Source organism: Bombina bombina, chromosome 2, assembly GCF_027579735.1.
Source record: "Bombina bombina isolate aBomBom1 chromosome 2, aBomBom1.pri, whole genome shotgun sequence".
Classification (NCBI taxonomy): domain Eukaryota; kingdom Metazoa; phylum Chordata; class Amphibia; order Anura; family Bombinatoridae; genus Bombina; species Bombina bombina.
In genome coordinates, this window is record NC_069500.1 from 669839918 (window position 1) to 669866272 (window position 26355).

The following is a 26355-nucleotide window of genomic DNA, read 5'->3' on the forward strand; positions in this document are numbered from 1 at the left end:
CTTAATTTAGTGAGGTGTAGATTCCTATGTAAGAGAGTCCCCACACCAGCCAAGGGGCCCAAGAAGTTTTACTTAAGAGGGGGCTTATCTAAAATATAAGTTCCAGCTGACCCCTTGCTTGTGTTATGGCTAATTACTTAGCCGTTTCCATATACAGATCAAACATACTTAAAGAAATAAACAGTTAATGACAGGGTGCCCCTGCGAATCCCCTCCAATACAAGTATGGTAGATATATCCAAACAAGTGAAAAAATACTCCAATGCTTTCCTAGCTAGCAACAATAGCATAGGGACACAGAAACACCGTTTTAAAAAAAAAATTAAGTTGCAACCAGTTCTGAGATGTAGGTTCCAGCTCACCCCTTACTTATATTGCAGCTAAGTTCTTAGCATTTTTCATATACAAATCAAACCAGAAAATCCCTATGTAGGCAGTACTCAAAGAAGTAGATATATAGTGATAGAATGCATTTGTAAATCCCTTTGGGTTAAATGTATTAGGTATAGCAAAACAGGTATAGAAATAATTTGATACCTTCTTAACTGGTAGCAATAAGATAGGGACACAGATACGTGCTCTTAATTAAGAGTTAAATTACACCTTATTTCAGATAACTGGGGCGGAATACTTTAGCTGAGAATGTCAGAGTTTAGCTATTTCAAAATACTGTATCTTACCCTTAGATAAGAATTAAGAAATGAGATCATACAATAGTGTGCTTTCAGGGTGATATCAATGTTATCTGTAAATTATAGGTTGTATTTTTCCTCCTTTTTCTCCCTTTTTTCCTCTCCTCCCCTCCCCAAGCACTTAACTATCACATAGCTTAATTTCAAAATACAACAATTCCTAAGACACAATTGACATATAAATTTGTTTTTTAGGTTAATAGGTTAGTAGGCCCTAAGAAAAAGAATAAGTAAATCCGTTACTTCTTTATACCACATAAAATGAGTTATGATAGCTATTTGTGTGACTAAACATCTATTTTAGTTCAAGGTTGGTCCATGTTTTGTACACCATCAATGTAAGTCCCCTTCAAATGGCTCCAGCAGTTCTTTATGTGAATGGTATCTATCAGTTTTCAGAGCAAAGATTCTCCAACCAGGGACAACCTGTAGTTAACACTAGTGCGGCCACCGGCCGAAAATAAAGAAATAAATGCAAGGAGGTTCCATAATAGGGAGAAGAGCAAAGTCAGCAAGGTCCCGTTAGAATATAGTCCTAATACAGGGAGCGTTTGTATTATTTTTAAAGAGAGAGCCTGAGCTATTGATATGAGCAAAGACAGAGCAGTTTGTACCTTCTTACCCCTGCTTGTATTCGGACTGATATTGCAGCGGGATCTCAGCCAGGGTGATTCACCGCACAGCGACTTTCGAACTCCACGGTTCTTGCCTCCGTACCCCGCCTGCAAATATTCTGCAGATGTCGTTTCGCAGTCGCGGGCGTAGCTCTGAGATGTCCCGACTGATTCACCTAGCTCCGATGCTCCTCCGCCTGTTGTGCTCATCCGCGTAGTTCCGGCGGGAAGTGAGAAGCCGGTTCCGTGGTCCCCCAAACCAGGAGGAGGACTCTATCAGCTCTCCACACGCATCATCGGTGGGTGGAGGCGGTCACGGCAGCGCTAGTTCTTGATCGGATAGGTTTTGCGGGGGGTAGTCGTCAGTCTTCTGCTCAAAGGAAACTGCTCAGGCTTCTCAGATATACTCAGTAGCTCCTTATTTAAACCCTCTCGCTCCAGCCCGGTGGAGGGGGAGATGAATTTTCAGCTGTTTCAGTCTTTTTGGGTATTATTCTCACTTCCAGTGAGATTAGATAGAGTGCTGAACAGGGACAATGTTAGGTTCTCCGGTAAAGTTCTGTAAAAGCGTATGGTCAATGTATACGCTGTGGAGGACAGCTGGGCTGATGGCTTAGGCCAGCTGCAGTAAATCCCTCCGACATGAGGGTTCCAGGCACGATTTACCGCCAAGGTGTATCTGCATGGGAGAGATACCTGCACAGGTGCAACGTGCAGTCTATGCACAGGCTCCTCCTCTTCCTCCTAGAGCATGCAATTTTAAGCAACTTTCTAATTGACTCCTATTATCAAATTGTCTTCATTCTCATGGTATCTTTAGTTTAGATGCCGGCCCATTTTTGGTGAACAAACTGGGTTGTTCTTGCTGATTGGTGGATAAATTTACCCACCAATAAACAAGTGCAAGAAAGCAAGAGAATGAAGAAAAATTGATAGTAGGTGTAAATTAGAAAGTTACTTAAAATTGCATGCTCTGTCTGAATCACAAAAGAAAAAAATTGGGTTCAGTGTCCCTTTAACAAATGTATAATTGTTTTGTTACAGTCTTATAAGACCTCATATGAATTCTACCCATAAGTGTACAAGACAGTTGCTTTTGATTATTTACAGTATAGCACATCAAAATTTCAATGAAATATCTCAATTCTATAATATTAATAATTAATTAAAACAAAAACTTTTGAAAGTCTTAATTCTCTGATTCTGTGTTGAATAACATGAAAAATTAAAATGCAATGCATTTGTGTTAATAAATGTGCAACAAATATTAAATAATAAATGTGAAATAAAGTGCATAAAAAGGATATTTGTATCAATTGTTTCCACTCTGTGTTTTGAATATTTTATAATACCCTTGTTCCGATAAAATGTAAAAATATATAACACACAATAGTCTAAAAAAAAAATACCTTGTGCCAATTGTGTACTCACTATTCAGAGCTATGATTATCGGTGATATGTGTAGCAGACTGTATACTGCCATTACAGGCTCCAGTTATGTCTGTGTTCACCTGCTCCATAGATGTGAATACATTGAAGTAAAATATCCTATACTATAAAAGGCTAAGTGTGTTTGTCCGTAGCTGTAATGCGCAGTAGAGACAGCATGAGGACAAACACACCTGGAAATACAGTCCCTACCTGATCTGAGGTGCGAGCAGAAGTGGGCGTGGACGGGCGTGGCAGATCGCGAAGGGGGCGTGGCCAAGCGTGAAGGTCCGTGAAGGGGGCTTGCCTGAGCGTGAAGGTCCGTGAAGGGGGCCGGGCCGGGCAGGCCCGTGAAAGGCCGTGCAGACTGAGAGCTCAAAACAGCTCAAAAGAGGGGGGGTAGGGAAAACATAAAAAATGTGAGAGAGAGATCAAGAGGGGAGATAAAGAGCGCAAAAGAGAGGGGGAGGGAGAGCAAAACAAAAGGGAGAGAGAGATCAAAAGAGGGGAGAAAGACAGAGGGGGAAAGAGAGGGGGTAGGATAGAGAGAGAGGGGGGAGAGAGAGAGGGGGGGAGAGAGAGAGGGGGGAGAGAGAGAGAGGGGGAGAGAGAGAAGGGGGAGAGAGAGAGAAGGGGGAGAGAGAGAGAGAGAGGGGGGAGAGAGAGAGAGAGGGGGGGGGGGAGAGAGAGCAAAAGAGAGGGGAGAGAGAGAGAGCAAAAGAGAGGGGAGAGAGAGAGCAAAAGAGAGGGGAGAGAGCAAAATAGAGGGGGGAGAGAGAGAGAGAGAGCAAAAGAGAGGGGAGAGTGAGAGAGATCAAAAGAGAGGGGGGAGAGAGAGAGCAAAAGAGAGAGAGCAAAAGAGAGGGGAGAGAGAGAGCAAATGAGAAGGGGAGAGAGAGAGCAAAAGAGAGGGGAGCGCAAAAGAGAGGGGGGAGAGAGAGCGCAAAAGAGAGGGGGAGATAGAGAGCGCAAAAGAGAGGGTGAGAGAGAGCACAAAAGTGAGGGGGAGAGAGAGCGCAAAAGTGAGGGGGAGAGAGAAAGCGCAAAAGAGGGGGGGAGAGAGAGAGCGCAAAAGAGGGGGGGAAAGAGAGGGGGTGAGAGAGCAAAAGAGAGGGATGGAGAGAGAGAGAGCAAAATAGAGGGGAGAGAAAGAGAGAGAGCAAAATAGAGGGGGGAGAGAGAGAGAGCGCAAAAGAGGCGGGGGAGAGAGAGCGCAAAAGAGGGGGGGAGAGAGAGAGCAAAAGAGAGGGGAGAGAGAGAGCAGAAGAGAGGGATGGAGAGAGAGCAAAAGAGAGGGGAGAGAAAGAGAGAGAGCAAAATAGAGGGGGAGAGAGAGAGCAAAAGAGAGGGGAGAGAGAGAGCAAAAGAAAGGGATGGAGAGAGAGAGCAAAAGAGAGGGGAGAGAAAGAGAGAGAGCAAAATAGAGGGGGGAGAGAGAGAGAGCAAAAGAGAGGGGAGAGAGAGCAAAAGAGAGGGGAGAGAGAGAGCAAAAGAGAAGGGGAGAGAGCGCAAAAGAGAAGGAGAGAGAGCGCAAAAGAGAGGGGGAGAGAGAGCGCAAAAGAGAGGGGTGAGAGAGAGAGCGCAAAAGAGAGGGGTAAGGAAGAGAGCACAAAAGTGAGGGGGAGAGAGAGTGCAAAAGTGAGGGGGAGAGAGAGAGTGCAAAAGAGGGGGGGAGAGAGAGAGCGCAAAAGAGGGGGGGTGAGAGAGCGCAAAAGAGAGGGGGGAGAGAGAGAGCTCAAAAGAGAGGGGGAGAGAGCTCAAAAGAGAGGGGGAGAGAGAGCTCAAAAGAGTGGGAGAGAAAGTGCAAAAGAGAGGAGGAGAGAGAGAGAGCAAAAGAGAGGGGGGGGAGGGAGAGAGCGCAAGGGGTGGGACCGCTGTACCCTGTAAAAAATGGCCTGTGTGAACGGGCTTTTGGACTAGTACACAATATTGTGCAATATTGTTTGTGCTAAAACTCTATAGATCCCTTGTCAATTGAATACTCACCAAAGATAGAGCTCTCATCAGCTCTATTAATTATGCAGCCTTGTACTTAAAGGGACTGTAAAGTCATAATTAGACATTCATGATTAGAGATAGAGAATACAATTTTAAACAACTTTCAAATTTACTTCTATTATTTAATTTGCTTCCTTCTATTGCTGAAAGCTTTATCTAGGTAAGATCAGGCGCAGCACAGAACCTAGGTTCTAGCTGCTGATTGGTATATATATATATACACCGATTGTAATTGGGTAGACCTATGTGTTCAGTGTGAAAACAGCAGTGCATTGCTGCTCCTTCAACAAATGACACCAAGAGAAGTAAACTAATTTGATAATAAAAATAAACTGGAAAGTTGTTTAAATTTGTATGTTTTACCTAAATCATGAAAGAAAAAAATTGGGTTTCATGTCCCTTTAAGGCTTAGGTGTCTCTGTTTCCAGGAAAACAGTATAGGTGCAATTAAGTCTAATATGTATTTATTAATAACTTTACATAAAAGATTATTAATAGCTCAAAATAACAACTCACTTGTGTCTAAGATCCATTATTAGTTGCCATTGACTTGGAATATAAGGATGACTGCGGATGGCATCAAATTTTTACCTCTATGTAGCCAAACTCGTATCTTTCTCCTAAAGAAAAAATTGACCCAGCCGTAGTTGGGACGTAGTAGCTTTACAAACATATGTTTCTCTGTGTTACTGACAATATTCTCATTGGAGCCTAGGGTGGTTTATAGGCTGCTACACATATAAGAGAGAACTTGTCGTTTTTGAGACTATTACACTATAGTGTGTTTTCATTTTTATAATCTTTACATGTTATTGAAAAGAGGAGAGTTAAAAAATATCCATAACAGAGTGAAAACGAGTGATGCAGATATCCTTTTTAATGCACTTTATTTCACATGTTTTATAGACTACATCAAATTAAAACAGTTAACAATTTGCAGTGCTGTGCACCAACCAATGACAAATGTCAATAATAAATAGTACCTTGATTTAACAAGATGTTTGATCATTTTTTATTTTCAAGGCCAAATAGCAGGACCATGTAACCAATGCCATTTAGCTTTTTCTTATGCCCTAGACACAATCCAATCTATGTTCTTGCATTAAAATCATTACAGGATCTGGAAAGACCTTTGTGTCACTTGCTATCTGCGATCACCATCTAAAATCCATACCAGATGGACAAAAGGGGAAAGTTGTATTTATGGCAACTAAAGTGCCAGTTTATGAGCAACAGAAAGATGTCTTTAGCAAGTATTATGAAGGCAGCAGGTAAGTACTGAACAGTAACTATGCTTATGAGGGAATATTTACAACCTGAAAATGGTTTGTGCATCCTTAGACCTTTCTGTATTTCTCTCTACCGCTTCAATAGGTAGTTGTTACACTGTTCTGCCATTTTCTGTATAGTAGTACTTCTGTCATTTACCTCCAGCTCTTATGTTTTACCTCATGTCATGGCATTTCTTTTTTTTTTGTAAAAGACGTTCATCCTGAACTTCATCAACTTCTCCTAGTAAAGCATCTATACTATAATTCCGTTTGTAATGTCCGTCGCCGTCGGCAGTTGGGCATGCATTCTCAAAGGAATGTTGGAAGCGCACGCAGACAAAAGAATTCACCAGGATGCAGCGAAGCGCGCGCAGCTAAAAGATTACGCTGCATCCAGGTGGATTCCTAAAATGGCAGGGTGGTGAAAGAATCCACCTTCGTTGTATTCTTTCACCACCCTGCCATTTTCGGAATCCACCGGGATGCAGCGAAGGCAAACAGAGCATTACAAAAAAAAATGCCTGCAATAAGTGTGAAAGAAACACCTAACCGCACGCAATAAGTATTAAAAAAAAAATACTGCCCGCAATAAGTATTAAAAAAAAAAAAACCTAACCTCCCGTATGAAGTATTAAGAAAAAAGTAAACTAACCGCCTGCACAAAATATATAAAAAAAAAACCCAACTACCTAATAAAATTATTAACCACTAAATCCGCAAACCCCGACATCGCAAACTACCTAATACATCTATTAACCCCTAAACCGCCAACCCCCCACAACGCATTAAACCTAATTTACCTATTAACTCCTACACCACCAACCCCCACAACGCAAAAAACTAATTTAATGACTAAGCCCCCTAACCTAACACCCCCTAAATTAACCCCTTAATTACAATAAAAATAAACTACATTACAATAAAAAAAAAATTACAGTAGATTAATCTAATTACAAAAAAATAAAAAAAAAGGCTAACATTACAAAAACTAATAAACACATTATCCAAAATAAAAAAATTAAACCTAATCGTTACTGTTGTGAGTAAGCTCGTTTCAGGTGCAGTAATAAAGAGGTCCAGACCAGATATTTATCAAACAAGGGCTCACCTCAGAAGAGGTAATCTTTATTACACTGTTGCAACAGTGTCCCAGCACAAAACACAGCAACGCAAGACTAACACATTTTCATCTACATGCATTTTTATATTATTACAGTTCCTTACAAAGCAGAGATCTAATTGGCTGATAAAAATTGGCTAATAAATCTCACGTGATTAGTGGTTGCTAAAAAAAACAAACAGGTTCTCTATGTTAGAATTAGTAAAATATGCTTTCTTGGAATTTGGCTAATTGGGTTGGAAAAATAATACTAGACAAAGAGGCCTTGATTTTAAGATATTTAGAAAACAATCTATGAGAAAAACCAAAACAAAGTTATATGTAGTTGTAACTATTAGGTTAGAAGCAAGTTGTTAGAAAAATGCAGATACGTAGCTTATTAGGTTATAAGTGAATTTCTGGAAAATACAAAAGTGATATATCTGCAGTTTCAGAGAACAGTTCAGTAAAAGAAAAGGAAAAGTTTGGTTAAACATATAAAATAATGAAAATAGAATAAGCAGCTCATAACACCAAGCCCCCCCAAAATAAAAACACCCCCTAATCTAATGCAAAACTACCAATAGCCCTTAAAAAGGCTTGTTGTAGGGCATTGCCCTAAGTTAAACAGCTCTTTTATATTAAAAATAAACAGTCTCCCCTAACAGTAAAACCCCCCCACCCACCAAACCCCCCAAAATGAAAAAAAACAATCTAACACTAATAAACCTATTTTACCCATTGCCCTGAAAATGGCATTTGTATGGGCATTGCCCTTAAAAGGGCATTTAGCTCTTTTTCACTGCCCTTAAAAGGGCATTCAGCTCTTTTTCCAAGTGCCAAAAAAAAACCTAAGTTAAAAAATAAAAAAAACATTTAAAAAAAAAAACAACTAACACTAAAGCCCCAAATAGGTACTCACGGTTTCAGAAGTCCGACGGAGAAGGTCTTCTTCCAGGCGACTCCATCATCTTCATCCACAGAGAAGGTGGCGCGGAGTGGAGGTCTGGAGCAGTCTTCCCAGAAGTGGCAGTCATCGGCGGCAGTGGCGCTCCTCGGCGGCGGTGGCGCTTCGTCGGGGGCGGTCCTCGGCGAAGGCATGGAGGTTCCTCTTCATGCGATCGTCCGCAGCACACTGAAGAAAGAACTCAAGGTACCCCATATTTATTGGGGTACCTTGAATTTCTATTGGCTGAACTTTTCTAAATCAGCCAATAGGATGAGATCTACTGAAATCTTATTGGCTGATTTGAACAGCCAATAGGATTTCAGTAGCTCTCATTCTATTGGCTGTTTTGAAAAATTCAGCAGCCAATAGAATGAGAGCTACTGAAATCTTATTGGCTGATTTGAACAGCCAATAGGATTTTAGTAGCTCTAATCCTATTGGCTGTTTTGAAAATTGATTGCGGTACCTTGCATTCTTTCTTCAGTATACCACAGACGATTGGATGAAGAGGAACCTCTATGTCGCCGAGGACCGCCGCCGGCGAGGATAGCCACATCTGGGAAGACCACTCCGGACCTCCGCGCCGCCTTTTTTGGGCACTTTGAAAAAGAGCTGAATGCCCTTTTAAGGGCAATGCCCATACAAATGCCATTTTCAGGGCAATGGGTAGTTTAGGTTTTTTTAGTGTTAGGTTTTTTATTTTGGAGGGTTTGGTGGGTGGGGGGTTTTACTGTTAGGGGGGACTTTGTTTATTTTTAATGTAAAAGAGCTGTTTAACTTAGGGCAATGCATATATATATAAAATTCTTTTTTTTATTTAAAATTCCCACTGATTATAACATGAACCCTTTGTGCATACACACTAGCACTTCACTATATCCCTGGTGTAATAAACAGGATTGACAGACTGTGGGCTAAAGTTAGTGTGGGTCACTATCAGCAATATTGCGACCTCGCTATCTTGCACACGTATTACAAGCTGAAAGTAAATGGGTGCACTTGAGCACAAACTTAATTTTTGCTTGTCAGCTTAGCGCAGCTGAAGACCTAGCATAAAGTGTTAGGGGTGAAAAAAAGTTGCACCAAACATAACATAAAAAAACATTTATAAGTGTTTAACTAGAGAGGTCTATAAATAAATATATATATATATATATATATATATATATATATATATATACGTATACACACACACACCCTTTGGGGCCCTTCCCAGAGAAATGCATTTAAACATGAATATTAATATTTAATATTTTTTATTATGCTTTACTGTGTTTTTACCGCAAATACATTCCAATGTTCTTCACATAGAGGAACATATTATTTGTATTTTTAAATATTTAGGCACCCTGACAATTTCCATGATTTTCATTTATAAATAATTGGGTGTTTGGATCAGCAATTTCATTTTGATCTATCAAATAACTGAAGGACACAGTGATATTTCAGTAGTGAAATTAGGTTTATTGGATTAACAGAAAATGTGCAATATGCATCCAAACGAAATTAGACAGGTGCATAAATTTGGGCACCCTTGTCATTTTGTTGATTTGAATACCTGTAACTACCTAGCACTGATTAATTGGAACACACAATTAGTTTGGTGAGCCCATTAAGCCTTGAACTTCATAGACAGGTGCATCCAATCATGAGAAAGGTATTTAAGGTGGCCAATTGCAAGTTGTTGTTCTCTTTGACTCTCCTCTGAAGAGTGGCAACATGGGGGCCTCAAAACAACTCTCAAATGACCTGAAACAAAGATTGTTCAACATTATCGTTTAGGGGAAAGCTACAAAAAGCTATCATAGAGATTTAAGCTGGATTCCACTCAATATCAGCAGATACTTGAGAATAATGACCCAAAACACTGCTCAAAATCTACTCTGGCATTTATGCAGAGAAACAAGTACAATGTTCTGGAATGGCCATCCCAGTCCCCAGACCTGAATATCATTGAAAATCTGTGGGGTGATTTGAAGCGGTTGTCCATGCTTGGCAACCATCAAACCTAACTGAACTGGAGATGTTTTGCAAGGAGGAATGGTCCAAAATACCTTCATCCAGAATCCAGACACTCATTACAGGCTATAGGAAGCGCCTGCTAAAGGAGGCTCTACTAAATATTGATGCAATATTTCTGTTGGGGTGCCCAAATTTATGCACCTGTCTAATTTTGTTTGGATGCATATTGCACATTTTCTGTTAATCCAATAAACCTAATTTCACTACTGAAATATTACTGTGTCCTTCAGTTATTTGATAGATCAAAATGAAATTGCTGATCCAAACACCCAATTATTTATAAATGAAAATCATGGAAATTGAAACACTGAAGAAAATGTTCTTTATTTATTTTGTTTTTTAAATTCTTTTTATTAAACAAGAAAGTTCATACACATGGTACATACAGATACGAGTACATTTTTGGTAAAGTCACTGCAATTCATGACAACAACAGGGTATCCAAAGTGAAGAATTGCAGTGTGGAAATTATACAATACTCTAGAAATAATGCAGAGAAGCAATATGAGTGTGAGATATGCCCATCCCATTATATGAAAGCAGAGTTGTTTTGAGTCAAAAAGTCACCCGAAGCATTTCAAGCAACTAAGATTGGTGGGATGTTGAGGATTGCTTGAACTCCTTGTTTTTTTCTAAAATAACAAACCCAACACACAAACAAACAAATAAACCAACAGACAGGGGGCAAACAATTCTACAAAAAGCTATACTGAGAGTGAGCCTTAGCATGAGTAGCAGTCTATTTGTGTATCACCCAATGTTCTTTATTTTTAAATATATATTTCTTTATATATTTAAAAATAAGAACATTTTCTTCTGTGTGAAAAACTTTGAAATGTGAAATATTCCTAACTACCTTTGAGTTTAGCACAGTTGGTCTAACATGGTGTCAGGTTAGCGTGCAAGTGATGTGTTATATTTATTTATTTTTTTAAAACCATGATCCATTGAAGTCTTTGGGGATAAGACGTTAACGTGGTCACGATATCCGAAGTCATGAAGTTAGCGTGCATCAGGTTTAGTTCGTGCTCTAATGGTTTACTTTCAACTTGTAATATACTCGCTAACCAGCTCGCGTTAAAAGTTTACATTTATTGATGTTAGCACGCAAACAGAAATAATATTTAGTGCGCCACTTGTAATCTATCCCTGTGACAAAAGGAATACAGGGCGCCACTCCCTAGAGAGCTTACACTCTAAGTTATTATATATTTCCTTCTACAGTTTTCTCTTAGCACCACACATAAATTGACTAAATCTCCTTTTAATTTTATTTACGTTGTATGTGACCTCTTGAAGATATGGTTTTTAGAACTGTATGACATTTTGCATACAGTTATATGTGAGGTGTGACTAGTTATCTATCACATGAAGTGCATTACTTTTTGTGCTGCAAACACACTGCCTTATGCAACCTAACATGCCTAACAGTGCAAAATGGGGATCAATAGATTGTTGATGGTGTAGCCAATGAGAAGGCTGCCACTTGCCCCATTCTCTTTATGTTATGCATGCTCCTGTCTCTGTTTTCATCCTGTCTGTTAAAGGGACAGTAAAGTCAACAATAAACTGTCATGATTCAGATAGAGCATGTCATTTTAAACAACATTCCAATTTAATTCTGTTATCTAATTTGCTTTATTATCTTGGTATTGTTTGTTGAAAAGCATACCTAGGTAGACTCAGGGGCAGCAGTGCACTACTGAGAGCTAGCTGCTGATTGGTAGCCGCACACATATGCCTCTTATCAATGGCTCACCTGATGTATTCAGCTAGCTTCCAGTATTTACTTCATTAAAAAAGAATACAAAGAGAACACAGCAAGTTTGATAATAGAAGTACATTGTAAAGTTCTTTGAAATTGTATGGCCTAATCATGAAATAATTTTATTTTATGTCCCTATAATATACGAGGCTTCTCATTTGCTGTGTTTCCCACTGCTGCCCTCCATGTCCTTTTACCCTTTTGTTGTAAGTGGAGATTATCCACATATCCGGCCTGATGGTGTGCCCTGAGCCAGGGGCATAACTAGACCTCACCAGGCCCCATGGCAAAGGCTGTGAAGGGGCCCCTCATTTCAACCATGATCTTTTCTGGCCTCTGCTAGCCAGCCAGTCAGTCCCATCTAAGCTACTGATAGCAAAAGGGCAATGCAGTAGAATTTCATAATTAAGAAGTGCATACTTAAAAGACAAGGCAATAACACCTACTCTGAATTTCAAAAAACAGTAGATTTTTTTTTGGACAAATTTTTTTTTTCTCCCATTTTGCCGGCCCCCTGTATAATGTAGTAAAACAGACTCAGGTGACAGCAAATCAATATTCTTATTTATTCATCAAAGGAGACAGTGGCGCTAACAGACATTTTAGTTATTTTCTTTTAACCCCTTAAGTACATATATGTTTAAGGTAATCAACAATTTAAAATGAGACCTTGCAAGATCAACAACTTACACAATATCTTTAGCTATAGCATATAACACTATTTCTTAATGAAAATCTGATACTGTATATAGAAAATCTAATATTTTTTTACCAAAAAATCCAATATTACCTACAAAAAACTGTTAGATCCCAATCTCTGTTTAGACCCTTAGGATCCATTGTTCCTAACTCAAAAATCTAATATGATTCTCTGTGTTTTAACAACAACTCCCTATCCCCTCCTCTACGCGGTTGAATAATATGATCAATGATCTGAAACTTAAGTTGGCTGATCGAGTGACCGTGACTTAAAAAATGACTGGACAAGGGAGCTTTTATATTGCCAGTACGGATGTTACTTTTATGTTCAATAATGCGGTCTTTAGCACTTCTAGTCGACTCACCAATATAAACACCCCCCACATGGACATTTAACCATGTAAATAATATATGTAGTTAGGTATAAAACCCTTTAATATAATATTTTGTACCGGTATGGGGGTTTAAAAAAATAGAACCTTCAGTCAAATTAGTGCAACATGAACAGCTCAAGCAAGGGTAACATCCCAGATTTTTTGACCCAATATACCCATCTCTCTTTTTAACATTAGACCCAATATCAGCTCTAATTAATTTGGCTTGTATATTAGGACTCCTCCTATAGGCAGGCATGGGGTATTGTTTAAAAGCGTTTATATTTGGATTACATTCGGATAATACACCCCAATGTTTCCTAATAATCCACTGTATTTCATTACTCAGAGTTGTAATCCGGTTACAAACATCAGCCTATCAACTTCCTTTTTCTTAGTAGAAACACAATCATGATTTCTATTTTTCAATATATTATTTCTAGGGATAGATTTTACTTTTCTAATTTCTTCTTCAATTAATGTAGCTGGGTAGCCCCTCTCTTTAAATCTAACTCCCATTTCTTCTAGTCTCAAATTTAACAAATGTTCATCAGAAACAATTTTCCTTACTCTTAACAATTGACTATGAGGGAGACTCTTAATTAAAGAAGGGGGGTGGGCACTCTCGTAACGCAACAAACTGTTACGATCAGTTTCTTTTTTAAATAAATCTGTCTCAAAAGAGTTACTTTTCTTGACCACCCTCATATCAAGAAAATCTATAAATTCCTCGCTCCAGGAAAGTTAAAATTTAATATTTCTTGTGGCAATATTCAAATCATTAACAAAATTCTCCAGGGTTCCAACGTCGCCCCACCATAACCCAAAAATGTCATCGATATAGCGCCACCATGTGGCGCCATACCGAATAAATAAATTGTTCGAAAACACATACCTCTCTTCATATAAATTCATAAAAATATTGGCGTAATTGGGGGCGACGTTGGAACTCATGGCAGTTCCTTGGAGCTGAAGAAAAAAATCATCCTGAAAAAGAAAATAATTGTCATAGAGGATTATTGAAAGCATTTGCAAAAAAAACAAATTTGGGCTGAATTATACTTCTTACTAGAATCTAAGGTTATTTTCTAATCCACTGGTATGCTTAATATTAGTATATAGACTTTCCACGTCAAGAGTAAACATAATAAATGTAGTAATAGAAGTAGCAAATATGTGCCTGCTAGGAAGAATTTATCAGAACAACATCAGACTGCCCTACATAATTTACTGAATAATACAAATATTATTTTGAAGAGGGCGGACAAGGAAGGGGCTGTAGTTGTACAGGATAAGGATCAATATATACAAGAAATTAACCAGCAATTAGGGGATGTTAACGTTTATAAAAGGTTATTTTAACAGAATCTAATCCACTGGTATGCTTAATATTAGTATATAGACTTTCCACGTCAAGAGTAAACATAATAAATATATCAGACATAAGGTCTAGAGAGTTAAATTTTAACAAGAAATCCCCTGTATCTTTAATAAATGAATTGGTAATCTCCACATATGGACGTAATATTTTGTCCAAAAAAATAGAAATATTAGTAAATACTGAATTTGTACTAGCCACTATAGGGCGACCAGTTTTTTTTTTTTAACCGTTTATGTACTTTAGGTAACGTATATATATAACCGGGGTGCATGGATTGTTAACTTTCAAAAAAGCTACTACTTCTTTGCTAATAATGTTGTTTTTCATAGCATTAGATATGTTATCCACCTCTTTTTGTATTAAAAATATTGGGTTAAAAGTACGTTTTTTATAAACGTTAACATCCCCTAATTGCTGTTTAATTTCTTGTATATATTGATCCTTATCCTGTACAACTACAGCCCCTTCCTTGTCCGCCCTCTTCAAAATAATATTTGTATTATTCTGTAAATTATGTAGGGCAGTCTGATGTTGTTCTGATAAATTCTTCCTAGCAGGCACATATTTGCTACTTCTATTACTACATTTATTATGTTTACTCTTGACGTGGAAAGTCTATATACTAATATTAAGCATACCAGTGGATTAGAAAATAACCTTAGATTCTAGTAAGAAGTATAATTCAGCCCAAATTTGTTTATTTTTGCAAATGCTTTCAATAATCCTCTATGACAATTATTTTCTTTTTCAGGATGATTTTTTTCTTCAGCTACAAGGAACTGCCATGAGTTCCAACGTCGCCCCCAATTACGCCAATATTTTTATGAATTTATATGAAGAGAGGTATGTGTTTTCCAACAATTTATTTATTCGGTATGGCGCCACATGGTGGCGCTATATCAATGACATTTTTGGGTTATGGTGGGGCGACGTTGGAACCCTGGAGAATTTTGTTAATGATTTGAATATTGCCAGAAGAAATATTAAATTTAAACTTTCCTGGAGCGAGGGATTTATAGATTTTCTTGATGTGAGGGTGGTCAAGAAAGGTAACTCTTTTGAGACAGATTTATTTTAAAAAGAAACTGATCGTAACAGTTTGTTGCGTTACGAGAGTGCCCACCCCCCTTCATTAATTAAGAGTCTCCCTCATAGTCAATTGTTAAGAGTAAGGAAAATTGTTTTTGATGAACTTTTGTTAAATTTGAGACTAGAAGAAATGGGAGTTAGATTTAAAGAGAGGGGCTACCCAGCTACATTAATTGAAGAAGAAATTAGAAAAGTAAAATCTATCCCTAGAAATAATATATTGAAAAATAGAAATCATGATTGTGTTTCTACTAAGAAAAAGGAAGTTGATAGGCTGATGTTTGTAACCGAATTACAGCTCTCAGAGTAATGAAATACAGCGGATTATTAGGAAACATTGGGGTGTATTATCCGAATATAAACGCTTTTAAACAATACCCCTTGCCTGCCTATAGGAGGAGTCCTAATATACAAGCCAAATTAATTAGAGCTGACATTGGGTCTAATGTTAAAAAGAGAGATGGGTATATTGGGTCAAAAAATCTGGGATGTTACCCTTGCTTGAGCTGTTCATGTTGCACTAATTTGACTAAAGGTCCTATTTTTTTAAACCCCCATACCAGTAAAAAATATTATATTAAAGGGTTTTATACCTAACTACATATATTATTTACATGGTTAAATGTCCATGTGGGGGGTGTTTATATTGGTGAGTCAACTAGAAGTGCTAAAGACCGCATCATTGAACATAAAAGTAACATCCGTACTGGCAATATAAAAGCTCCCATGTCCAGTCATTTTTTAAGTCGCGGTCACTCGATCAGCCAACTTAAGTTTCAGATCATTGATCATATTATTCAACCGCGTAGAGGAGGGGATAGGGAGTTGTTGTTAAAATGGATTTTTGAGTTAGGAACAATGGATCCTAAGGGTCTAAACAGAGATTGGGATCTAACAGTTTTATTGTAGGTAATATTGGATTTTTTGGTAAAAAATATTAGATTTTCTATATACAGTATCAGATTTTTATTAAATAGTGTTATATGCTATAAAGATATTGTATAAGTTGTTGATCTTGCAAGGTCTCGTTTTATATTGTTTATTACCTTAAACATATATGTACTTAAGGGGTTAAAAGAAAATAACTAAAATGTCTGTTAGCGCCACCTAGTGGTTTTAAGGTATATAAGTATGTAAGTAATGTTTGCAAGACATGGCATGAGTAAGGGATATGGTCCCGAAACGTCGCCTATTTTGTCTCCTTTGATGAATAAATAAGAATATTGATTTGCTGTCACCTGAGTCTGTTTTACTGTATTATATTCTGGGCTTGGGACAGTAGCCCACAGGTGACTTGCAATGCTTAAATTATTATATGCTGGAGTGCTGGAACAAGTTTGACTTTTGCTCCTCTATAATGTGGCAGACATCAGCTAATCACAGACTAGTATACGTATACCCTGTGAGCTTGTGCACATGCTTAGTAGGATCTTGTTCCCCAGAAAGTGTGTACATAAAAAGATTGCGCAAAGTTTGATAATGGAAGTGTCTTAAAGCTGCATGCTCTTTCTGATTCATAAAAGTTTATTTTGACTTGAGTGTCCCTTTAAGGGTACATAATGACACTGACTCATGGTATATTCCTATCTATAGCTTAAAAAATAATTTTGACTTTCATGTCCTTTTAAAAATAGAATGATATAGTGTAATTTTATAAAAAGTAAAAAAGCAATATATCAGTGAATACTGATGAATGTTCAAACACTATAAGTTAAAAAGAATTACCCCCCTTCTATCGACTACTGCTTTCCTTAATCTTTCCAAAGACTCCAAGCACAGAAATTCCACTCATTGGCAGTGCAGGTCTAGATGGGGATATAACACAAACTTCTAGCAAACTTTACATGGAACACTCTGCAAAGATGGCAAAAGTTTCCGACACAGTGCCAGAAAGCCAAAATGATTTACAGTGGGTATTGAAAAGAATCACCCCCCCTTGAAAAAAATCACATTGTGTTGCTTGTCAGCCTGAAATAAAGACAGACACCGTTTTTGTTTATTCAGTTGTAATTACTCAGTGCAACTTATAACATCCAAGTGAAAGATATAACACTAACATGTCAGGCAAAAATAAAGACAATTCAAAAACAGAATCACTGAGTTGCAAAAAGGATCACCCCCTTGTGTCAATATTTTGTTGAACCACCTTTTGCTTTAATTACAGCCTTTAGTCTGTTGGGATATGTCTCTACTAACTTTGCACATCTAGACTGTGCAATATTTGCCCACTCTTCTTTGCAGAACTGCTCCAGTTCCGTTACATTTGATGGTGACTGTTTGTGGTTTGCACAAGTCATGCCACAGATAGTCAATGGGGTTTAAGTCTGGGCTTTGACTAGGCCATGCAAGGACATTCACCTTTTTCTTCTTCAACCACTGTGTGGTCATTTTTGCTGTGTGCTTTGGGTCATTGTCATGTTGGAAGGTATACCTTCTTCCCATTGATAACTTCCTATCAGAGGGCAGCAGATTTTCCTCAAGAATTTGATAGTATTTTGCCCATCCATTATTCCTTCTATCTTGACAAGTGCTTCAGTGTCTGCTGCAGAGAAACACCCCCCTAACAGGATACTACCACCTCCATGCTTTACTGTAGGTATTGTGTTATTTGGATGGTGAGCTGTATTGTATTTCCTCCAGACATATCGTTTGGTGTTGAGGCCAAATAATTCATTTTTAGTCTCATCTGACCATAGCACCTTTTTCCATGTGGCCTCGGAATCTCCTAGGTGTTTATGGCAAAGCTCAGTGGTGACTGCATTTGGCCTTTCTTGAGGAGTGGCTTTTTTTTGCAACCCTCTCATACAAGCCACATTTATGGAGAATTTGTGATATTGTTGTCACATGCTGAAAGGAAGGGCTCCCAACAAAACACCACTTGTACTGGACATTTAATTACTATATCATTGTGGAGTGAACCATTGAGCAGTTACAACACACCATTACTACATAGGACATGCTGCCTTGTTAAACATAGTAGCTGTAACAGGCCTTGTTAATGATGTATATGTGTATCCATGTATTCAAGCAATACAAGCCCAGGAACCAACTAACACTGTTATAGTATAACGGATAGATCAAAGCTCTACATGAGCTGTATATTTACCACACTTCGAAGCACCTCGGTCTTCTCACTCACACCGGCAAACGTTTGCTCCTACCAGATCCTCGTCCGTCCACCAAATGCAGATGAGCGCGTTCTGTGATTACATGAAGACGGTGACGTCACTGGACCAATGAACTTGCCTCCTGAATGTGGTTGCAGTAAATTCCAATAGGGGCTTCACGAATACAGTGTCCTTATGTTAAGGGCGGTGGATTCGAGAAGCCCCTATTGGAACTTACCACAACACGTTTATCTGCATTTGGTGGACAGACGAGGATCCGGTAGGAGCAAGCGTTTGCAGGTGTGAGTGAGAAGTTCGAGGTGCTTCGAAGTATGGTAAATATACAGCTTGTGTAGAGCTTTGATCTATCCGTTATACTATAACAGTCTTAATTGGTTCCTGGGCTTGTATTGCTTAAATACACATACACATATACATAATTAACAAGGACTATTGCGGCGACTATGTTTGACAAGGGAGCGTGTCCTATGTGGTAATGGTGTTGTGTTGTACTGGACATTTAATTGGATTGAACCATTGAGCAGTTACAAGTGGTGTTTTGTTGGGAGCCCTCCCTTTCAGTGTGTTGTATTTTGAGTGCTATCTGGCAAAACACTTTCCCAAACAAACACTAGTATGCAGCAGGATACCATTCAAGAGGAATCATCTATGGTTTCCTTTAACTCTATAAAAACGGCCAATGAGAGGGACAAAGAAAGTATGGAAATAGAGCAAGTGTTTTCACAAGATCGTAACAACTATGATTTGCCTATGCTCTTTGAGGATATGGAACGTTTAATGATTAGAGAGAAAAAAATTAACCCCTTAATGACCACAATGTACCCTGTATGTCACTGGTCGTTAAGGTTTTTTTCAGGACATAATAGCACAAGTCTAGCAAGAAGACGCTATTAATACACTCCCTCCAGCAGGCTTTGTGGAATAGAGCAGTCTCAACGCTGGTGGCAAGACCGCGCTATAAAACAATCAAGTCCCAAAAAAAGGCCAGTGACATACAGGGTACGTCGCTGGTCCTTAAGGGGTTAAAGTGGGACATCTGGACTCTTGAGAAATATAATGCCTTACTTATAATCTCAAGAGGTTTGCGTATCAGCACATTTCCAACTTTTGAGACTGATAACCAGGAGTTTATTGATATGTGGAATACTGTACTAAGTGATTGTTCTCTGCGCCTGATGAAATTGTTGATAGATCATAAATCAGAATTGTTACGCCTATTAGAACAGAGATTGATGAAATATAGTTACTGTTAAATGGTTCCAATACAGGAGGAATCAGATTAACATTAGAGGTCAACCGAGAGCTAGAGGCCATAGGAGACATAGAAACAGGGGCAAGAAAACAGTGACATTTTCCGATAGTGAGGCAGACTCAGGAGAAAACAGTGGACAATCAGGCAGTGAGGACAATAGGATTTTCTCACAAGAGATAGTCAATAAGAACACTTGCTATAATAGATCTATGGGACGAGGTACAATCATGCATACAAGAGCGGACATGTTACAAGGGCCTAATAGGGCACAGGCAATTTATCAAGGGCCAAATAGTGCACAAACATAACAGCCCAGGAGATATCAACCTACACCTGATCCCTCTTACTCTTCAAATACTGTGGGAACAGGACAAAGAGATGAGGAATGAATGCAGTTAGAACAGGTTTTTCGGATAGGCCAACACACCAGAGAAGGGGGAGGTACAGGAATTCAGTCTGCCCAACAAGGGAGGTATCCAACTCGGCAGACAAGGGCTCCCTCGAAGTACAAACCATCATGATCATTAATCTCTCAGATCATATATTGACTACTAAAGAGAATAGGGTACTCAGTCTAGACCTAGGTTTTGTACCTACTGTAGATTTTAATCTTTTCAAAACTATGTTAGATCTTAACATGTTTGTGCGAAATGTGACTTTAAGTAAGCATTTTTCTTCATCTACCCCAGATAATATAGCAAAAACATCTGATGAGATTGTAACAAATTACATATTTGGGTTTTTTTCCTTTCACAAGACATGTGACCTTATTGCTTTGAGAGGTTTGGAGAGAGAGAGAGGGAATAGTATATGAAGGAAGAAATACACCTTCCACAAATAAGACTTATAAAAATCCCTCTACTTTCTATCATGTTCAAAGCAGAGATAAGATTGTGGAAACTTTGTACAGAAGGGTGGAGGCTGACTTGAGGACTTTGGTACAAAATAATAAATCAGTAAAAAGAAATTTGACTAGACAGGAGCAACTGGCCCTATAGGAACTAAGTGAAAATGAGAGCTTGGTAATAAAGCGGGCGGATAAGGGGGGCTCAGTTGTAGTAATGCATTAATCTTATTACATAGATGAAGCCACCAGACAGTTGGGAGATCCCAATAATTACAAGGTACTGAGACACGATCCAACCAATACATTTCAGAGACAGCTTGTGCACCTTCTTGATGGAGCATTGGAACAGGGATTAATTGATAACACTTTTCACTATTTGATTGTTGAACACCCTATTATTCTAATCTTCCATCACCTGCCGAAGGTGCACAAGTCCACAGAAAATGCCCAAGGCAGACCAATTATGAGCGGCATAGGGTCTATGCTAGCGCACCTTTCAGAGTGGCTGGATGACATTCTGCAACCCCTGGTTAAAGCCCTCCCCAGCTACATAAAAGACACTAAAGGATGTTGTAGCCTTGTATTCTTCTATACCCCATGAAATGGGTCTGAGAGCAATAGAATACTTTCGGGAGAATGAAACAGCACACAGTGAGCCATTCAGATCTTTTATACTGGAGGTCACTCGATTTTTGTTAACGCACAATTTTTTTCAATTCGAGAATGTGTTCTATCTGCAGAGATGTGGGAAAGCGATGGGCGCCAAATTTGCGCCCACTTACGTCAACCTATACAGGGGTTGGTGGGAGCTGTCCCACATCTATGCAGATAGTAACGCATTCAGGTCAGCTATCAGAACATATCGCCGTTATATTGATGACCTGCTGTTTGTGTGGAAAGGTAGTAGAGAAGAGGCACAGGAATTTGTTAAATCTATTGGTCACAATAATTTGGGCCTACGCTTCACTTTTGAATTTGACAGGACTATGACACACTATTCGGATCTACAACTGGTAGGTCTTTCCACAGGCTATATCACCTCTGAGGTGTATAGAAAACCGATATCTGGGAACAGTCTGCTTCACGCAAACAGCTGCCATCCCTGACATGTGCCCTATTCGATGGCCAAAGGACAGCTAGTTAGATTGAAGAGAAATTGTAGCACACAAACCAGCTTTGAGAAGCATACAGATGTTCTGCAAAAAAAGCTGCGTGAGAGGGGCTATAACAAAAATGTGGTGGCTAGGGAACATAGAGAAGTAAACATTGATAGACGCACCCTCTTACAGGACAGAATCAAACACACTTGTGAGTCTGACAAAGTTACTTTTGTAACATACTACTCTGCTCAATATCAGGATATTACGAAAGCACTTTCAATTACTGGCAGCAGAGAATGGTCTTGTTGACATGGTTAAGAATGGGTGTAGATTCTCCTATAGCAAAAATAAGACCATTGGGAGTATGGTATCTACATCACAACTAAAAAAAACCTATGTCGACTACACCATCCTCTTCTTGGCTGAGACACAAGGGGACCTTCACGTGTGGCTATACACAGTGTAAAGCCTGTGAATTTGTACATGTAGATTCGACTTTCCAATCTTTTACAACAGGAGAAACTTTCACTGTTAACTCTGTCTTTCACTGTCTGAACTGCCGATCCACCTATTCAATCTACCTACTGTGTTGCTCCTCTTGTAATCTTCAATATGTTGGATTGACGACAAGGGAGGTACGCTCCTGCATTCATGAACATCTGTCAACCATTAATGTTGGCAAGAGCAGCACACCTGTGGTGGATCATTTTGTCACTCAACATAATAAAAATTGTGAGACTCTGAGGTGGATGGTCATTGAAAAGGTGTGGGGACAGAAAAGAGGAAACAAATTTCAAGCATTATCCAGGCAAGAGATGTACTGGATTTTCAGGCTTCAGACCAATATTCTTTTTGGTCTGAATTCTGAATGTGATTTTATTACTTACTGGTGCTAATTTTATTATGGAGTATGATATTATTTTCATCACAGACCCTATAATGATGAATATGGCCTCTTTATCGCCAATCACTATGATATATCCATTGGCCCATATATTCCCTCACATTATAATATTATTATATTATTTTAGATTAAACTGTAAAATACTATTTTTGTCTAGGCATTTCTTTATATACTCAATATGTTGATTTTTCAGATTTCCCTCAATGAAGATCTTTCTACATACTGTTTTTTATAATCATGTATTGTGTGACATTTGTTTATGCAGCTATGTCCAAGAGAGCTCTAGCTGTTCTCTCTTTTCTGATATTTATGCAAATTACTCTTGGGTCTCCCTAAGAATAATGTGGAAACCAGACGTGGACTCCTTGCACACATGCCCTTAGAGAGATACAACTGCACCTCACTGACGAGGCCCACAGAAGGCCGAAACGATCGTCTGGGGTTGTTGTTTCTCTTGTTCAGAGAAGAATTGCCTGGTATTTTGGCGCTGGACTGTCATTGGGCAGGATCAGACTGATATGCTACAGGATATTTTTTCTCTGTGGAAAGGCATCAACGTGTGCTAAAAGAACGCGCACCCTGAGTTGCAATTTAAATGAACAGGCATGGAAGTTATTCTAGCTTTTGTTCTATCTCAGTAGTGCTGTTCTCTCTTTTCTGATATTTATGCAAATTACTCTTGGGTCTCCCTAAGAGTAATGGGGAAACCAGACGTGGACTCCTTGCACACATGCCCTTAGAGAGATGCAACTGCACCTCACTGACTAGGCCCACAGAAGGCCGAAACGATCGTCTGGGGTTGTTGTTTCTCTTGTTCAGAGAAGAATTGGCTGGTATTTCGGCGCTGGACTGTCATTGGGCAGGATCAGACTGATATGCTACAGGATATTTTTTCTCTGTGGAAAGGCATCAACGTGTGCTAAAAGAACGTGCACCCTGAGTTGCAATTTAAATGAACAGGCATGGAAGTTATTCTAGCTTTTGTTCTATCTCAGGAGTGCTGTTCTCTCTTTTCTGATATTTATGCAAATTACTCTTGGGTCTCCCTAAGAGTAATGGGGAAACCAGACGTGGACTCCTTGCACACATGCCCTTAGAGAGATACAACTGCACCTCACTGACGAGGCCCACAGAAGGCCGAAACGATCGTCTGGGGTTGTTGTTTCTCTTGTTCAGAGAAGAATTGCCTGGTATTTCGGCGCTGCACTGTCATTGGGCAGGATCAGACTGATATGCTACAGGATATTTTTTCTCTGTGGAAAGGCATCAACATGTGCTAAAAGAACGCGCACCCTGAGTTGCAATTTAAATGAACAGGCATGGAAGTTATTCTAGCTTTTGTTCTATCTCAGGAGTGCTGTTCTCTCTTTTCTGATATATATATATATATATATATATATATATATATATATATATATATATATATATATATATATATATATATATATATATATATAAAAATATTTAAATATATTTAATGTTTAGAAAGGTTTGTCATTACTGCAGCTGAACATTTTCAAATAATGATGTATGTGATTTGAACATGCATTTTTTCACAAAATAGTGTGCAGTGTTATGTGATATGCTGTGTTTTTTCAATTGTTTGTTAATCTGTACTTTCTTTACCGTTTGCCCCTGTTTCTTTAAAGATTGTCAAATGGTTTTAGCCAATCAGAACCCAGAGGGGGGTTTTAAAGTCTAGATGATCATTTAGATTTTAGAGACTATGAGTACGGTATCCTGCCGAAACACATCAGTCCTATTTTCTTAAGGGGTACTGTTCCTCTATGTTTTACCAATTGAGATGAAAAAAAATTAATTGTTGTTGTTTTTTGGACATTGTTGTCACATGCACACAATGACCACTCTTTGTCATAAATTCCAACTGCTTCAGAGTTGCTTTGGGCCTCTTGGGAGCCTCTCTGACCAGTTTCCTCCTGGCTCTTTCATCCAGTTTGGAACGATGTCCTGATCCAGAGAGGGTCTGTGTACTACCAAATACCTTCCACTTCTTAATAATAGACTTCACTGTGCTTCTAGGCATTGATAAAACCTTTGCTATTTTATTGTATCCATCTCCTGGCTTGTGCCTGTTCACAACATTATCCTGGAGATCTTTTGACAGTGCCTTACAACCAATAGTTGATTGTTTGCTTCAGTTGCACTACCAGGGACTGAGATGCTCCAGGAAAGCTATTTTCATGATGAGCTAATCCATATGCCCACAGCTGATCACAGTTGAAAGTCAAATGTGTGTGCCGTTGAGAAGGTGATTAGCTACAACTGATTGAGTTTACAAGTCATTTTAGGAGGGGGTAATCCTTTTTGCAACTCAGTGATTCTGTTTTTGAATTGTCTTCATTTTTGCCTGACATGTTGGTGTTATATCTTTCACTTGGATGTTATAAGTTGCACTGAGTAATTTCAACTGGATAAGCAAAAACTGTGTCTGTCTTTATTTCAGGCTGCAAAGCAACAAAATGTGATAATTTTCAAGGGGTGATTCTTTTCAATACCCACTGTATTTATTAAGATCTTTTGTTGAAATTCATACTTGCTCTAGAGAAAGGCGAGCAGAACATATTTCTATTGCTGAAAAGCCTGAGAAATATTATGACAATGTTGTAATCAGAGCTTTTTGTATCCTGTTTTTAACTACTGGAATACATCTGTTTGGCTTTCTGGCACTTGGACTCCCTTGTTTAATTTAGAGCTGTGTTGGTAGCCAGTTTTTGCACTCTTTGCAGAGCATTCCATGGGAAGTTGGTTTTATATCCCCCCATTTAAACCTGCCAAAGAGGAGAATATAGTGTGATTTACTTGCTCTAACAGTTTGTGACACAGGAACTCAAATGGCTACGTTCTTGGTTTGGGAAACTGATGGTGCACATGAATTTATACTCACAAATAACCATGCAAAAAAGGATTCACATTTACTTTCTTTTTACTTTAGGTACACAGTGGTGGGTTTTTCTGGAGAATCCAGTGAGTGTGTTCCTATGGAGTTGATCATAAAGAATAACGACATCATTGTTTTGACACCTCAGATTCTTGTCAATTGTATTGACCAAGGATATGTTTCCTCCCTATCTATGTTTACCTTGATGATTTTTGATGAATGTCACAACACGATAGGAAACCATCCCTATAATGTGCTGATGTTTAACTACATGGATATAAAGTTTAACTCGCCTGGCCAGAAACTTCCTCAGGTAATTTATATGCATATATACAAGTCAATACCTACAGAAAAGCAATATGCTAAGCACAAAAAGGCTACTGAAATCAATAAATTTAATTATAATTAAATCCAACAAATATAGTTATAGGGGTTGGTCTAATAATATTTCATAAAACCTATGTGAGAAAAAGCTTTTCCATTGTAGCCCCTGAACATTTAGAATACTAATGGCAAATCCAGCATGTTGTAGATCAAAGGTGAAATGTATGAAATAGCTTGAACATAATAGCGGGGAAATTTATATGCTAGTTACGTTGATTTTTTAATTGTAAACATGAATTTACAATTTTTATTTGTGAATATGTGATGACCTTCCTTCTCCAATAAATAAAAGTTAAAAAAAATTGTTTGAACATCTTATGCAGTACAGTCTTCCCATCAAGCAATTAATCTGACCCGCCAACAATTCTCTATTACTGAGTGAGCGACCTTGAGATTATGATCATTTTTCTAATAATAAAAATGTAGAAGACGTTGTTATCAAGGGCTTGCTGTATCTTTA

The 26355-nt window shown here is 38.5% G+C and overlaps 1 protein-coding gene across 1 annotated transcript in view; it reads left to right on the forward strand.

Annotated features, from left to right (window-relative positions):
- RIGI (RNA sensor RIG-I) overlaps positions 1–26355 on the forward strand; it is a 149645-nt gene that overhangs the window by 56667 nt on the left and 66623 nt on the right. The window contains exons 9-10 of the mRNA XM_053702627.1: positions 5850–6003; positions 25566–25824. Coding sequence (XP_053558602.1) covers positions 5850–6003; positions 25566–25824 — 413 coding nt within the window. The remainder of the gene's footprint in view (positions 1–5849; positions 6004–25565; positions 25825–26355) is intronic.